This window comes from Pipistrellus hanaki, assembly GCF_964339955.1.
Source record: "Pipistrellus hanaki genome assembly, chromosome: 4".
NCBI classification, from domain to species: domain Eukaryota; kingdom Metazoa; phylum Chordata; class Mammalia; order Chiroptera; family Vespertilionidae; genus Pipistrellus; species Pipistrellus hanaki.
Window position 1 is genome coordinate 62,957,297 of NC_140506.1, and position 14,476 is coordinate 62,971,772.

Consider the following 14,476-nt stretch of genomic DNA (forward strand, 5'->3'; position numbering starts at 1 on the left):
ACTTATCAGAAAATAAACCAAGTAAAATTGCAATGAATTATGTAATAGTTAAGAGTCAGGCAGTTTAAGCTCCAAGCTTCTTCAGGTTTCAAATTAGCTGTTCAAATCTACTGAAAAATATTTATGTACAAATGTGCATATAAACTCACCTGAAATAGAATATCTGTAATGTCTAATAGTCATTATGTAACCCATACATATATCCTATGTCAATATAGACATTAGTTTTGCTCTGTTTATTCACACAGGTAAATCTGAGACATTTTCGTAGAGGTCGAAGGAGATCCCTTGCACTTGTCGCACATACTGGATACCTGCCACATCAGCAGGATCCTCATCAGGTCCACAGGAACACTCCACTGCATGCCAATGCACTTTGCCACTTTCATATTGCAGCCAGCATCAACCCAGCCACAGGTAATGAAGCACTTTTCAAAATGGCTTTGGAATCGAGTAGTATATTGATTTTTGATAACAAATAAGTTATAAATATAAATTAGGTAAAAATATTGGAGGTGACTTTCTTAGTTAATATTTCATTATAGCTAACTCACTGGTTATAAAAAATGAGATTTTTGTTAATGTTTTTTCTTCCTGAAGGCTATGATTTGGCTTGCCATTTAAGATCTTGATAAGCCATTGAGATTCTTTAGTAGTTTATTCAAATTTGAGATTTGAGTTAATACGTAACAGAAGTAACCATCACAGAGTGACATTTTATTATTATTTATAGTTGTTAAAATATAACCAATGTGTTTAATTCTTGATCTTTGAAACCTGTTCAGAAATAGAGCAGAAAAATGTAGAAGATACAAATGGAAGAATTAAGAAACTTATTTCTATAATCAAATATGTACTATTATTGGATTGAAGATTAGAATATCTGGATTTGTCTGTAAATTTGAAGAATTTAAGTGCTTATCATTTTAGTAAATGCAAGTTTAGAAACCAAGTGATCACAGCTGGGGCATTTAAAGTAGAACCTTAGAATACTCCAGGGAAAAATTAAAAATAATATTTGCATATGATTAATACCATCTACAGAAAGTGAAAAGTGAGAGCCTTTTTTCACCTCTATCCAACCTAGTTTATCTTCCTAGAAGATAACCACTATTGATAAGTTTTTATATATTTTGGGATATTCTTAAGCATAAACTTAGCATCATCTGTTTTCATATAGCACACTGGATTTGCTGAATTATATTCTTCAAAGAAACATAGCAGTAAATATTATTTACTTGAATAAAAATATTATTTACTTGAAAATAATATTTACTGCTATGAATAAAAGTGAAAAGTGCTCTGATTAGAGAAGTTAACATGTAGAGGATACCAGTCCTAAAAGAATCCATGAACTTAGAAAATGTTAAGGGGAGGGTACTGAATTATTTTTATTTAAAAATTATATAGGCTTGGAAAATATCATTACCTTTATCATTGAGTCAATTCTAAGGTCAGTAGAATCATTTTGAGTATCTGCTGAGCAAAAGACAATATTTTGAAAATATACTGGTAAAAAGCTTAAATTCTCACTTTAATGAAAAGGCTAAGAAATTATAGAAAAGGAAAACCTTAATTCCCATGTAGCATGACTACCTTCCTATAAGGAAAGTTTTCTAAAACCTTTCTTAGATTGTACCAAAGGAAAATCCCTATATAGAGAGCAAATCAAAGCAAAATAATATTATTAGCAGGGGGTAATAGACCCTATGGGAAATTCCTTTCCTTAAATTGAATCTATTGGAATTACCTTTCTGGATGCTTTATTTCTTATTTAAAGCTCCACTTTCAGATTTGGCTACACTTATTTGCCCATCAATAGAAATAGAAACAGGAGAGGAACCCCTAAGAGCATGTTCTCTTCATTCTAGTACTTATATCCTTTCCATGAAGATTTCTCATAAAAATGACTTTAATCAAATTTTTTAAGTAAGGCCAGGAGACAAAAAAATAAAAAATAAAAAATGAGGTTTTTTTTGTTTTGTGGGTTTTCCTCTCCTTATATACTTTAACAACCAGGCATGCAGTCTATTAGAGACATTGCTGGTGTCTTCTGATTTGATCGTAAGTAAAAAATCAAAAAATCCCAGCAATAGTACTCTTGGGGCATTTTCTTAATCCCTGGCATTAGTGCGTATCTCTAGGAACACTGGAATTGGTAGTTCAGTCCCACTAGGCTTTTACTGAGTGTTTAGTTTGTACCAGTATCAAAATTGAAGTTGGAAAGTGAAATTGAAGGTAGTGGTAGGAACTGGAGAAACAAAAGAGGTCTGATCCTTGCTCTCATGAAGCATAGAATCAGTTTACATTCTAATTACATTCAGCTTACATTCAGCATGAGCAAGATTTAGATGTGATTTAATATGATAGACAAATTTTTCTTTACCTTTATTAACTAGGGATTATGATTTGTCATAACTTAGGTTGAATTTGTACTTCAATATGCTTACTTTAGCATTAAATAAAAAATAATACCAAGGAACAATTATTTTTTTAGTTGAATTAGTTTGTCTTAAAAGCCTTTTTTGAACATAAGAAGGGAACCTAAATTTCACTTTCCAACTCTAATCTTGATGCTAATAAATAAGTAGTATCTATCTTGGTACTAGAAGGGTAGGCCATTAAAATGTTAATATGTCTGTCTATTAAGTAAGTTGTTGCTATTCAGGTAACTTATTAGTTGCTTTGACATCATGATGATGGCTTTTGCGTGGTAGATCAGGTTAAAGTGTTTCTTATCAAAGTGTATGTATCAATGAAGACATTTTTATTAAGATGTCTGTAGATTATAGACATTTCATGATGAGATTATTTTTAGAATTAAAGAAAATTATGCATATAAAAATAAAGTATGCTATATGACTAGAATACATAATTTTACCTCCTTATAATAGGTATATTAAATTTACCATTTGTCTGTTATCTTACCTAATAATAGACAAACATGTAAATTGACCATACCTTCACCATGCCCACAGCCAATCAGGAGTGAGTATGCAAATTAACTCAATAAAGATGGCAGGTTAATTTGCATATGCAGGTCGCTAAGTGGCTAGGAGAGGTGGGACCCCTGCTATGAGGAGAAGGGAGAGGGAGCTACAGGAGCCGTGTTGTGGCAAGGAGTGATGACTTGCAGGCTTCCGAGCAACCGGGAGGGTAGCCAGGGGAAGGAAGGCCTATTCTTGCATGAATATTGTGCAGTGGGCCTCTAGTTAATAATAATTGTGGTAAACATTATGTTGGGAGTCTTATTTATAGGTTAAATAAAATGTATTGCCGTCAATAAAAAAAAGGAGATCTGGATGTTTGTATGCTAGAATGATAGAAATTTTAATTTTGTTGCTTTTGTTGTTCTTTATAGATATTCCACTTCTTCCTTCTATTACATCTCTAAGTCTAAGTGAAAATGAAGAGAAGAGTGGACCTTTTGTGGTACACTGGCTAAACAATAAAGAGTTACATTTTACTTTATCCATGGAAGTCTTTTTACACCAACTTAGAAAAAGTTTTGAACAACCATCTTCTGAGGCCAGTGTGGAAGACTCTAATCAAGCAGATGTAAAATCTGATGAAGGTAAAGCTTTAAGAAGGATAAAAAAATATAAAGTTTTGTTCAGAATAGTAAAGATTTTTATATTAAGAAACACTAGCTACTGTTAGAAATAAAATTCAGAATTGCAACGGCATAAGTTTGGACTAGCTCATTTAACAATTTAGTGAAAATGTTCCTTTTCCATGTAGCTTTCTTCCACATGGTGATATAGGGACTCAGGATTCTCCATATTTAGGCATGTCAACTCTTGCCACTTAATCCTGGGACTATCTGTGGACTAGCAGCATGGACATTACCCAGGAGCTTGTTAGAAATGCACAATCTCAGATTCTACTAGAGCTACTAAACAAGAATCCATAGTTTTAATGACATCCTCAGGTGATTTGTATATATATTAAAGTTTGGGAAGCATTACACTAGGGCCTTAAACTTTGCATTTAGCCTAGTCAGGTGGGAAGAGAGGGAGAGGAAAAGGTATCTGTTTCTCAGCTTTGACTCAGAATTGGCACATATCACTTTCTCATTTCAGTGGAAAGCACTAGTCATGGGGTCCATGTAGCCATCCTATGTTAAGGACTAAAAGCTGAGTTTGTGGTGACCAGCTAGCTGTTGCTACAGTTTATGGTTCATAAATGTTTTTGGTTTTAAAAAGTTTTGTTTTAATTATAAGATTGCACATGCTCATTGGGGGAAAAAATAAAATGGTATAGATATGTATAAAGTTTACATATTGTTTAGTGAGTGTCCTACGTTTATTCTTTTCTATCTTCCTACATATTTACATAGACAGTTTTTTAAAAAGTACTATGGAAGTTTATTTTAAAACAAAATTAGTGTTTTGCAACCTGCTTTTTTAAATTCAGTATGGGAACTTTTCCATCTCACTTTTTAAAAACATTTTCTGAGTATGCCATGTCAAGAGAAAACTTTAGCATTTCCTCTATTGATGGACATTTAAATTGATTTGAGTAGTTTTTCACTATACTGGTAAAGGTACGGTGACAAATCTTTTCATCTTTGTGCGAATTTTTCTGTAACATAGATTCCTAAATGTGGAATTGCTAGAGTGCCAACATTATAAATTTCAATTTTTTTAAATTTAACTTTTTTTGGGGGGGTGGTGATTAGTTACTGGTGTACAGCATAGCATCTTCTGCCAAATTGACCTCCAGGAATGTTTTACCAGTTTATACTTCCTCTAAGTATCCCTGTATATCTTTTTTTTTCTTTTTTTTCCCCCCCCACATCCCTGCCACCACTGGATCTTTTCATTATATCACTTTTGCCAGTCAATATGGGGAAAATAGTGTATATTGTTTTACTTGGCATTTTATTGAAGCAAATTGAACATAATTATTTTGCTCTTCATGCCCTTTTCCTGATTTTCTATTGAATTCTTTTTCTTTTTCTTAATGATTTGTATGTCTTGACCAATTTTTAAAATCTGGCCAACAATCTAACATTTTTGAGAGTCTCTTAAATGGAAATAGAGTCCGAGGTATTTGAAATAGAGGTCAGAATATACATATTTACCTAGATGAAGCTGGTATACCAGTTTATTTTTAATTACCTATGTGTTGAAGAAAATCTAGAAATTGGGTACTATAAATGTATTCTTTAAAAATAGTTTCTTTAAAATATCATGCCAGTTTTAAGTGCATGGTCACCAATTGGTGGTCTGTGGGCCACTAGTGGTCCATGAGGTCCAAAAGATTGGCGACCGCTGACCTAGAGGATAGTATAGCAGACTCAGGTTTTGATAAATACAATATTATGAAAAGGTGCAAATTCATTCTAATACTATATTTTAAAAATTTAGCCCAGAATTATAGCTCCAGTTCCAACTCCCTCATTTTACCATGAGCAAAACTAAAATCCAGAGAATTGGTGTGTCTCACTTCTGAGTAGTTAATTGTGGTATATCTAGGTTTAGAAACCAGCTTACCTATTTTCCAGTCCAATAATACAAGCCCTTCTACCAACAATCCAGTGATTTTTAATGGGGAGCCCATTTCTTGTTTATGAAAACTATATGTTTTTTATCTTTTTTTTTCTTCTTTTGGGGAAGGGGAGGACACAGGGGGATCTGTTTTTTTGTTTGTTTGTTTGTTTTGTTTTTATCTTGAATGCATTTTTAAAGATATCTTTTAGCCCTAGCCAGTTTGGCTCAGTGGATAGAGTGTCAGCCTGCGGACTAAAGGGTCCCAGGTTTGATTTTGGCCAAGGGCACATGCCCAGGTTGCGGGCTTGATCCTCATTAGGAGCCGTGCAGGAGGCAGCCAATCAATGATTCTCTCATCATTGATATTTCTATCTCTCTCTCTCCCTTCTTCTCTGAAATAAACAAAGAAATATATTTTTTTAAAAAAATATCTTAATTTATAGTAATAGCTTGATTGTATTTACTTGGTTCTTGAATTATTTTGCTTATAGAAATGGATGATGGTGTTGATGATCTGAAAATAAATCATGAAAAAAAGGAATTGAGTAGTGATAAAATGATACCAAACTCAAGTTTTGTACCATTACCATCTGCTGCCATTGATCATCAGATTGAAGTACTTCTGTCTGAGTGGAGTAAAAATGCAGATATGCTATTCAGTATTCATCCCATGGATGGCTCTTTGCTGGTTTGGCATGTGGATTGGCTGGATGAATACCAGCCTGGTATGTTTCGCCAAGTACAGGTACTATTTTTAAGATCTCTGGAAAGTTACTTGTTAAATGTAGGTAGAGTTTTGTAATACCTCTTTATATAATTCATTCATTCTAATGATCACTTTCTTCATTCTAGGTGTCCTTTGTTTCCAGAATTCCAGTAGCTTTTCCCACAGGTGATGCGAACTCTCTCTGTAAAAGCATAGTGATGTACGCTTGTACCAAGAATGTTGATTTGGCTCTTCAACAAGGGAAACAAAAGCCTTCTAGTCTCACACGTTCCACATCAATGCTTATCTCTTCTGGTCACAATAAATCAACTAATAGCTTAAAATTAAGTATTTTTACCCCTAATGTTATGATGATTTCAAAGCATGCTGATGGTTCTCTGAATCAGTGGCTAGTCAGTTTTGCTGAAGAATCTGCTTTTTCTACAGTTCTCAGTATTTCACACAAATCTAGATATTGTGGTCATCGCTTTCATCTTAATGATTTAGCTTGCCATTCAGTATTACCATTATTGTTGACAACATCACACCATAATGCATTAAGGACACCAGATGTTGATAACCAAAAACAACCTCATGATGCTGTGAATACCGAAGATTTGGCACAACAGGATAAAAGCACCGGTGATGTGGCATTTCAGGATCCCAATGCAGTTTACAGTGAGCTAATTCTTTGGAGGGTCGATCCAGTTGGGCCATTGTCTTTTTCCGGAGGTGTTTCTGAGCTTGCCCGGATTAATTCTCTTCATGTTTCTGCATTTTCCAATGTGGCATGGCTGCCCACTCTGATACCCAGTTACTGTCTAGGTAAGCATTCTGATTTTTATTTAATATATTTAGATTTTCTGACATTATTGCATAATGATTAAATTTTAAATGTTTGTAAATACTTTGTAGGTGCGTACTGCAACTCTCCTAGTGCTTGCTTCGTAGCAAGTGATGGACAGTATCTGAGATTATATGAAGTAGTTGTTGATGCCAAGAAACTTCTCTGTGAGCTTTCCAATCCTGAAATTTCTGTAAGTAAATGGCTTTTAAAACTAAACATTTTTTAGATACTTAATTTATACTCATTGGATGTGTAAAGTCTAGTGTTCTACAATATGTGTTTCTGCAATACTTCTTACTCAGAGATAAATGGACACTAATGGAGGTTATGTTAGTATAATGTGGAAGTTATGTTGGTTCATATGCAGTTATTTTCTAGGCAAGGTGAGCTGGAATAACGAGTGAAATTTTAATCTCAACCAACAAAGAATGTAGCTTTCAGCTTGGCTGCCAAACAGGATGGAGTTCTTCCAGCACCTTTGCAAAGCTTTTGCCTGTGATAGAGGCAGCACTTCTTTCCGTGCCCAACTAATAGCAACCCACCATCTGCATTATTTTAGCAACTCCAGCAAGCCAATATTTTCATGCTTTTGGTTTTGAGATTTTAAAATATTCCCGAGCCCTAGCTGGTTTGGCTCAGTGGATAGAATGTTGGCCTATGGACTGAAAAGTCCCAGGTTCAATTCTGGTCAAGGGCACATGCTTGGGTTGCGGGCTTGATCCCCAGTAGGGGGCATACAGGAGGCAGCTGATGAATGGTTCTCTGTCATCATTAATGTTTCTATCTCTTTCTTTCTTTCTCTGAGAAATCAATAAAAATATATTTTTAAAAATATTCCCTGAGGTAATCTTCAGCTTTACTGAGATTCCTATTTAGGAGATTCAAGCTGTCTCCTCAACTACCAATTAATATTTTTGTTAATGCCCTGGTTACAGAATTGCATAGGTATCAGTGGTCTCCTCCAATCCTGTTTTATTCCTAAGTTATTTTTATTTTTAATGTATGGTTTTGCAGAACAGAAGTTTTTTTCAATCCATATAGATAGCATTATAGTAGAAACACATATTTATTGAGGGCCTTATATTTTTTAGGAATTGTTTTATGTTTCCTTTTTATTGAATTTATAAATAGTACACATTTCAGGTGCACAATTCTACAACACATCATCTGTATTGTGTATTCACCACCCCAGGTCAAATTTCTGTCCATCACCATTTATCTCCTCTGTACCCTTCTCCTTCTTCCACTCCCTGCCCCTCTGCAATCATCACGCTTTTGTCAGTGTCTATGAATTTTTTCTCTCTTTTCCTATTTTGTTCAATCCCTCCACACCTCTCACACCCTACCCTCAACTCCCCTTATTCCCCAGACAGCTGTCAGACTATTCTCTTATCTAGAGTTTGTCTCTGTTTTGATTATTAGTTCATTTTGTTCATTGGATCCCTCATATAAGTGAAATCATAGGGTGCTTATCTTTCTCCAACTGGCTTATTTCCATAGCATAATGCTCTCCAGGTCCATCCATGCTGTCACAAAGAGTAAAATTTCCTTCTTTTTACTTTCAAGTAGTATTCTATTGTGTAGATGTACCATAGCTTTTTTTATCCCCTCATGTATTGAAGGTCGCTTGGGCTGCTTCCAAATCTTGGCTATTGAAAAATAACACTGTAGTGAATGTAAGGGTGCATATATGCTTTTGAATTGGTGCTTTGGATTTCTTCAAATAAATTCCCAGGGTAGAATTCCTGAGTCATAAGGCAGTTCCATTTTTAAATTTTTGAGGTAACTATACTTTCCACAGTGGTGTACCAATCTGCATACCCACCAACATTGCACCAGGGTTCCCCTTTCTCCTCATTCTAGCCAGCACTTGTTTGTAGATCTATTGATGATAGCCAATCTGACAGGTGTGAGGTGATACCTCATTGCGGTTTTAATTTGCATTTCTCTAATGATTAGTGACCTCCTTGACCATCTTTTTATTATGTATGTCCTCTTTGGAGAGTGTCCATTTAGGTCCTCTGCCTATTTTTTAATTGGATTATTATTATTATTTATTTTTTTGGTTTTGAGTTGTATAAATTATTTATAAATTTTGGACATTTACCCCTTATCAGATGTGTCATTGACAAATATGTTCTCCCATTCAGTGGGTTGTTTGTTCATTTTGTTGATGGTTTCCTTTGCTGTGCAAAACTTTCTAGTTTGTTGTAGTCCTATTTGTTTATTTTTTCTTTTGCTTCCCTTGCCTTAGGAGATATACTAGGAAAAATATTGTTAGGAGCAATGTCCAAGATTTTATTACCTATGTTTTCTTCTAGGATTTTATGGTTTTAAGTCTAACGTTTAAGTCTTTAATCCACTTTGAGTTTATTCTTATCTATGGTGGTCTAGTTTAATTTTTAAAGTATATTTTTATTGATTTCAGAGAGGAAGACAGAGAGAAATACAAACATTAATAATGAGAAACAATTATTGATGGGCTGCCTCCTGTGTCCCTACTAGTGATCTAGCCCACAACTTGGGCATGTGCCCTGATTTGGAATCAAACCTGGGACTTCTTGGTCCGTGGAACTATGCTCAATCCACTGAGCTACACCAGCCAGGATAGTTTAATATTTTTGTATGTAACTGTTCAACATTCCCCATACCATTTATTGAGTAGACTATCTTTACCTCATTGTATGTGCTTGCCTCCTTTGTCAAATATTAATTGACCTAAAGGGGTAGGTTTATTTCTGTTCCAGTGATCTATATGTCTGTTTTTATGACAGTACCATGCTGTTTTGATTACTGTGGCCTCATAGTAGAGTTTGATATCAAGTAATGTGATTCCTCCAACTTCGTTGTCTTTCTCAAGATTGCTGTTGCTATTCAGGGTCTTTTGTGGAATTATTTAAATTTTTGGAGTACTAGGTGTACCAGTTAATAATGCTGGATTTTTTGTAACAAAAGAAAACATGACAATTTCAAGAGAAACATCAAAAGTACTTTACTCAAAAGTAATTTCCATTGCTAGCTACACATTTCCCCATCTTTCAGGTAATTTGTGGATACCATCCCAGTAGAACTTGTCTTGTTTTGAGGCAAACCATTCAGAAACCCAATTTTCCACTTCTTCATATGTTTTGAAGTGCTGCTCAGAAAGTACATGTACCGTTGATCAGAACAAGTGGTAATCTGAAGGAGTAAGGTCTGGTGAATACAGTGGGTGGGTTAATACTTCCCAGGCAAGATCTTTTAATGTGTCTTTAACTGGTTTTGAAGTGTGTGATAGTGAGTCATCATGAAGCAAAATTACTTTGCCATTTCTTCTGGAACATTCTGGTCATTACACGATCAAAGCGTGGTTCATGTTGATTATTTGTTGTCAGTAATAATCAGTATTAACGGTTTCACCTGGTTTTAGAAGCTCATAATACACCACACATTCCTGACCCCACAAAACTCAGAGCATTGTCTTCTTTCTGAAGCAATCTTGCCTTGCAGTCGATGTTGATGGTTGACCTGGATCAACCCATGGTTTTGTGCGTTTGGGATTCTCAGAATAAATCCACTTTTCATCGCCAGTCACAATTCGATGCAAAAAAAAACTTTTGTGCCATTGAAGCAACATTTTACTGATGACTTTTCAGTTTTCCTTTTGTCTTTAGTTCAGTTGATGTGACACCCATTTTCCTTCCTTTAAAATTTTTCACATTCCTTGTAAACAATCAGAAATTGTTTGCTGAGCAACGTTTAATCTTTCTGCAAGTTGTTTTTGAGTTTGACATGCATCTTTATCCAATAATGCTTATAATTTTTGGTCTTCAAACTTTTTCAGTTGACCTGGATGTTCTTTGTCTTTCACATAGAAATCATCACTTTTAAAGCATTTAACCAGCATTCACAAGTATCTTGAGATGGAGCATATTCAAAATAAGCTCCTCAAAGTATTCAGCAGCACTTTATTTTCAAAATAAAGTAATGAATTAAAACTTCCTGCAAATGCTCTTTTTTTTTCTTTTTTTTTTGGCACGAAATTCAACATTTTTAAGTGTGAAAATATCTATGATGTTAACACCTTCAGCAAATTTGACATATGAAGTTTTGAAGCTTGTTGTCAATACAACAAAACAGCATACATATCAAATCCCATATATATCAACATATGTGTAACTCCATTTATTGAAAAAAAAAATCTGCATTATTAACGGGCACACCTAGTATTTGGTATTTAAAGGAGCAACAAGGATTTCACTATGGCTGGAACAGACCAGAGTAAATGAGGTGGCAGGTGAGTTGTCAAGGATGAGTCAGAAACTTAGCCTGGCGATACCATTTGAGGCTTCATTGGTGATTGTGATAAGTTTGTCTTTTTCTCTGAATAATATAGAACCCATTGAAGAAAATGCCAGAGTGTGATATGATCTCAGGTTTTTTGTTACTTTAAATTCTCACCTGAGGATATTCTATCTCCTCTCCACCCTCCATTGCATTTTAGAGAGAATTGAAGGGAGAGAGGATGGGGGAAGAGAAAGAAGTGTCCATATGAGAGAGACACATCAATTGGTTGCCTCCCTCATGAGCCCTAACCAGGGCTGGGGATCGAACATGTAACCCAGGTACATGCCCTTGACAAGGAATTGAATTCATGACTTTTCTGTGTGTGCTGGCTGACACTAACCACTAAGAACAAGGGCCAGGGCTGATCTTGGTTTTTTGAAGGATCATTGTGATTGCTACATAGATTAGAAAAGGGACACAGAAGTGAAATTAGATCTATTCAGTAAGGTAATCCAGGAGAGAGTCAAATGGCCTTAGAATGGTTGCAAGTGATAGTTATAAATACAATAAGAATTGGTTCAATCTGGATGTGTTTTGAACATCAAATAGCTAAGGTTGGAATGCACATGACTTTTGTGTGAGAAAAAGATAATGACTTCCAACCTTTGTGACTAAGCATTAGTAAAAATAGAATTGCCTCAACTTGAGTTGTGAAGAATGTATAAGTAGCAGATCAATATATATATATATAGATATATATAGATATAGATATAGATATAGATATATATTAGATATATATTAGATATAGATATATAGATATAGATATTTCAGAGAGGAAGGAAGAGGGAGAGAAAAACATGAATGATGAATCATTGAACAGGTGACTCCTGCATGACCCTATCAAGCCCGCAATAGCTTTGGACATGTTAATTTTGAAATGCCTATTTGACATCTAAGAGATCCAGTAGGCTAGTCTCTGGAATTTAGGTGAGAGGCTGGTCTGAAGAGATAAAATAGTAGTTGTTAGAATCTAAATTTAAAGTGGTAGAGCTGAATACAGTCACTAAGGGAAAGAATAGAGTTGGAAATTAGAGTGATAGAAGAATTAAATCCTGGGGCAATCAATTGTTAAAAGTGGGATGGTATGAGTGCAGTGTATAATGGAAGGCAACTGGAGAAAATTACTTCAAGGAGTAGGGAGTGATCACCAATGCTGCTGATAAATCAAGTATGATGAAGATTGAATTGAACAATATGACTTTAACTATACCAGTCAGGACATAAGTGGCTAGATAAACAATATGTCAACTTATTTCTTTAGCTGCATTCTTCTTACCTCAAAATTAGTGCTTAAAAAGCATTTATTCTTAGAACAGTTCCATGAAATTGATGTCAGTCTTTCACATTTATAGGTATAAAATACTTTTTTCCCCTTATAATTACCAAGCTTTACTTTTATTTTTCTAAGCACAGAGCTGTAATTCTTATTCATTCCTATGAATTTCCCTAGTAAGGTAAGAGTCCTAGGATGTCTATAATGAAAGTGACTTATGAACTTATTGGGCCACACTTAAATGTATTTATTATTGATTATTATGCTTAAAATTTCATGTTTTTGCTATTAATTATTTTTAAGTATTTTAAAGGAGATGTATATTTTTGTTTATTTCCATTTTTTAAAAATAGAAGTACGTTGGTGAAGTATTTAACATCGTAAGTCAACAATCAACAGCCAGGCCAGGATGCATTATCGCATTAGATCCCATTACAAAACTTGTAAGTATGTTTTTTTGTGGCCATTTAGCATTAGGTAAATAACATATATATCAACTTACATTACTATTTATTTACATTCAGCAAGGCCGAAAAACCCAACTACTTCATGTTTTTCAAGAAGACTTCATTTTGAATAATCTTGAGAAGAAAAATATGGGAAAAGACAGAATATTATCTGATGAAGGTAAATACCAATTTTTTATGTAATGAGAAATGTTCTATAGAGTATGTTAGGCAGTTAATAAAGATAAATTGATATAATATCTCATGTCATCTATTTGAAGTTAAAATTTTCTTGTGTAGGTTATTGGCATTATTTATCATAAATACCAGTATCTTTTTACTTTTAATCAGGAAATATAAACAAATTTAAAAGTTTTATCAATTATGTTTTCTAAAAAGCATAATATAAATGTATTTTGTCATTAATGCATGAGTGCTCTTTGATAGGTCTGCTCTTACCCTAACAATTTGGGTAGTGTAGACATCTATAATTTTAAGCAATAGCTAACACTTCAAGTTATAATTTAAAGACCAAATGTTTTAATTAAAACCCTTTAAATTAAATAGCTTTGAAAATTATTTAAACACCTCCACTCAATATTAACTGTTTATTTGCATAAAAGAAAACAAAGCAAAATAAAGCTAAAATTTCTTGGTCATCAGTTTCAATTTTCAGAGCCAAGCCAAATACAAAAATGACCGTTCTTATAAAGCAACCATGTAGTGTGTACCTGCTCTTTTAAAAGTTAGTTATAATCCTCAAGAAATATTAATGACTACATTTTTATTTGTTCCAGATTTTTTTTTTTTACTTCTATTGTACTTATTTCTTTATTCTACCTTTTTACCATTTTCCTTTGAGAAGTACTTCTTTGAGTTCTGTACTTTTATGTTTAACTAGAGGCCTGGTGCACGAATTCGTGCATGGTGGGGTCCCTTGGCCTGGCTGGCAACATTCAAAGCTGTGGGGGCCATTTGGCTGGGGAGAGACCAAGGGTGGGCTCCAGGGTATGTCTAGCCCATCTGGCCCATCTGGTCCATCTCACCCAGTCCTGATCTGATGGACCCCAGCAACAAGCTAACCTTCCTATCGGATCATCTGCCCCCTGATGGTCACATCATAGTGACTAGTGGAATGGTCAAACGGACGGTCCAATGAATGATTGGACACTTAGCATATTACCCTTTTATTATATAGGATTTCTTATCACTGCTTTCATGAACTGTGTAAGAATACAGTGCTTCTGTAACTTCTAAATATAATGATTGCAGGATGCTAAAAAATGAGAAATAAAGATGTCAGTTACAGGTTAAAGAGTTATTTATTTTCAATAAAATGTTCTGTGGTTTTTATTTTTTAATATTAAAATATTAATAAGAATG

General features: G+C 34.3%; 1 protein-coding gene across 7 annotated transcripts in view; it reads left to right on the forward strand.

Moving 5' to 3' along the window:
- Positions 1-14,476, forward strand: part of DMXL1 (Dmx like 1) — a 125,702-nt gene that overhangs the window by 32,631 nt on the left and 78,595 nt on the right. For all 7 annotated transcript variants that reach the window (XM_084880458.1, XM_084880459.1, XM_084880460.1 and 4 more), the window contains exons 9-15: positions 249-417; positions 3,362-3,574; positions 5,987-6,240; positions 6,348-7,026; positions 7,117-7,238; positions 13,001-13,090; positions 13,172-13,274. In XM_084880458.1, coding sequence (XP_084736584.1) covers positions 249-417; positions 3,362-3,574; positions 5,987-6,240; positions 6,348-7,026; positions 7,117-7,238; positions 13,001-13,090; positions 13,172-13,274 — 1,630 coding nt within the window. The remainder of the gene's footprint in view (positions 1-248; positions 418-3,361; positions 3,575-5,986; positions 6,241-6,347; positions 7,027-7,116; positions 7,239-13,000; positions 13,091-13,171; positions 13,275-14,476) is intronic.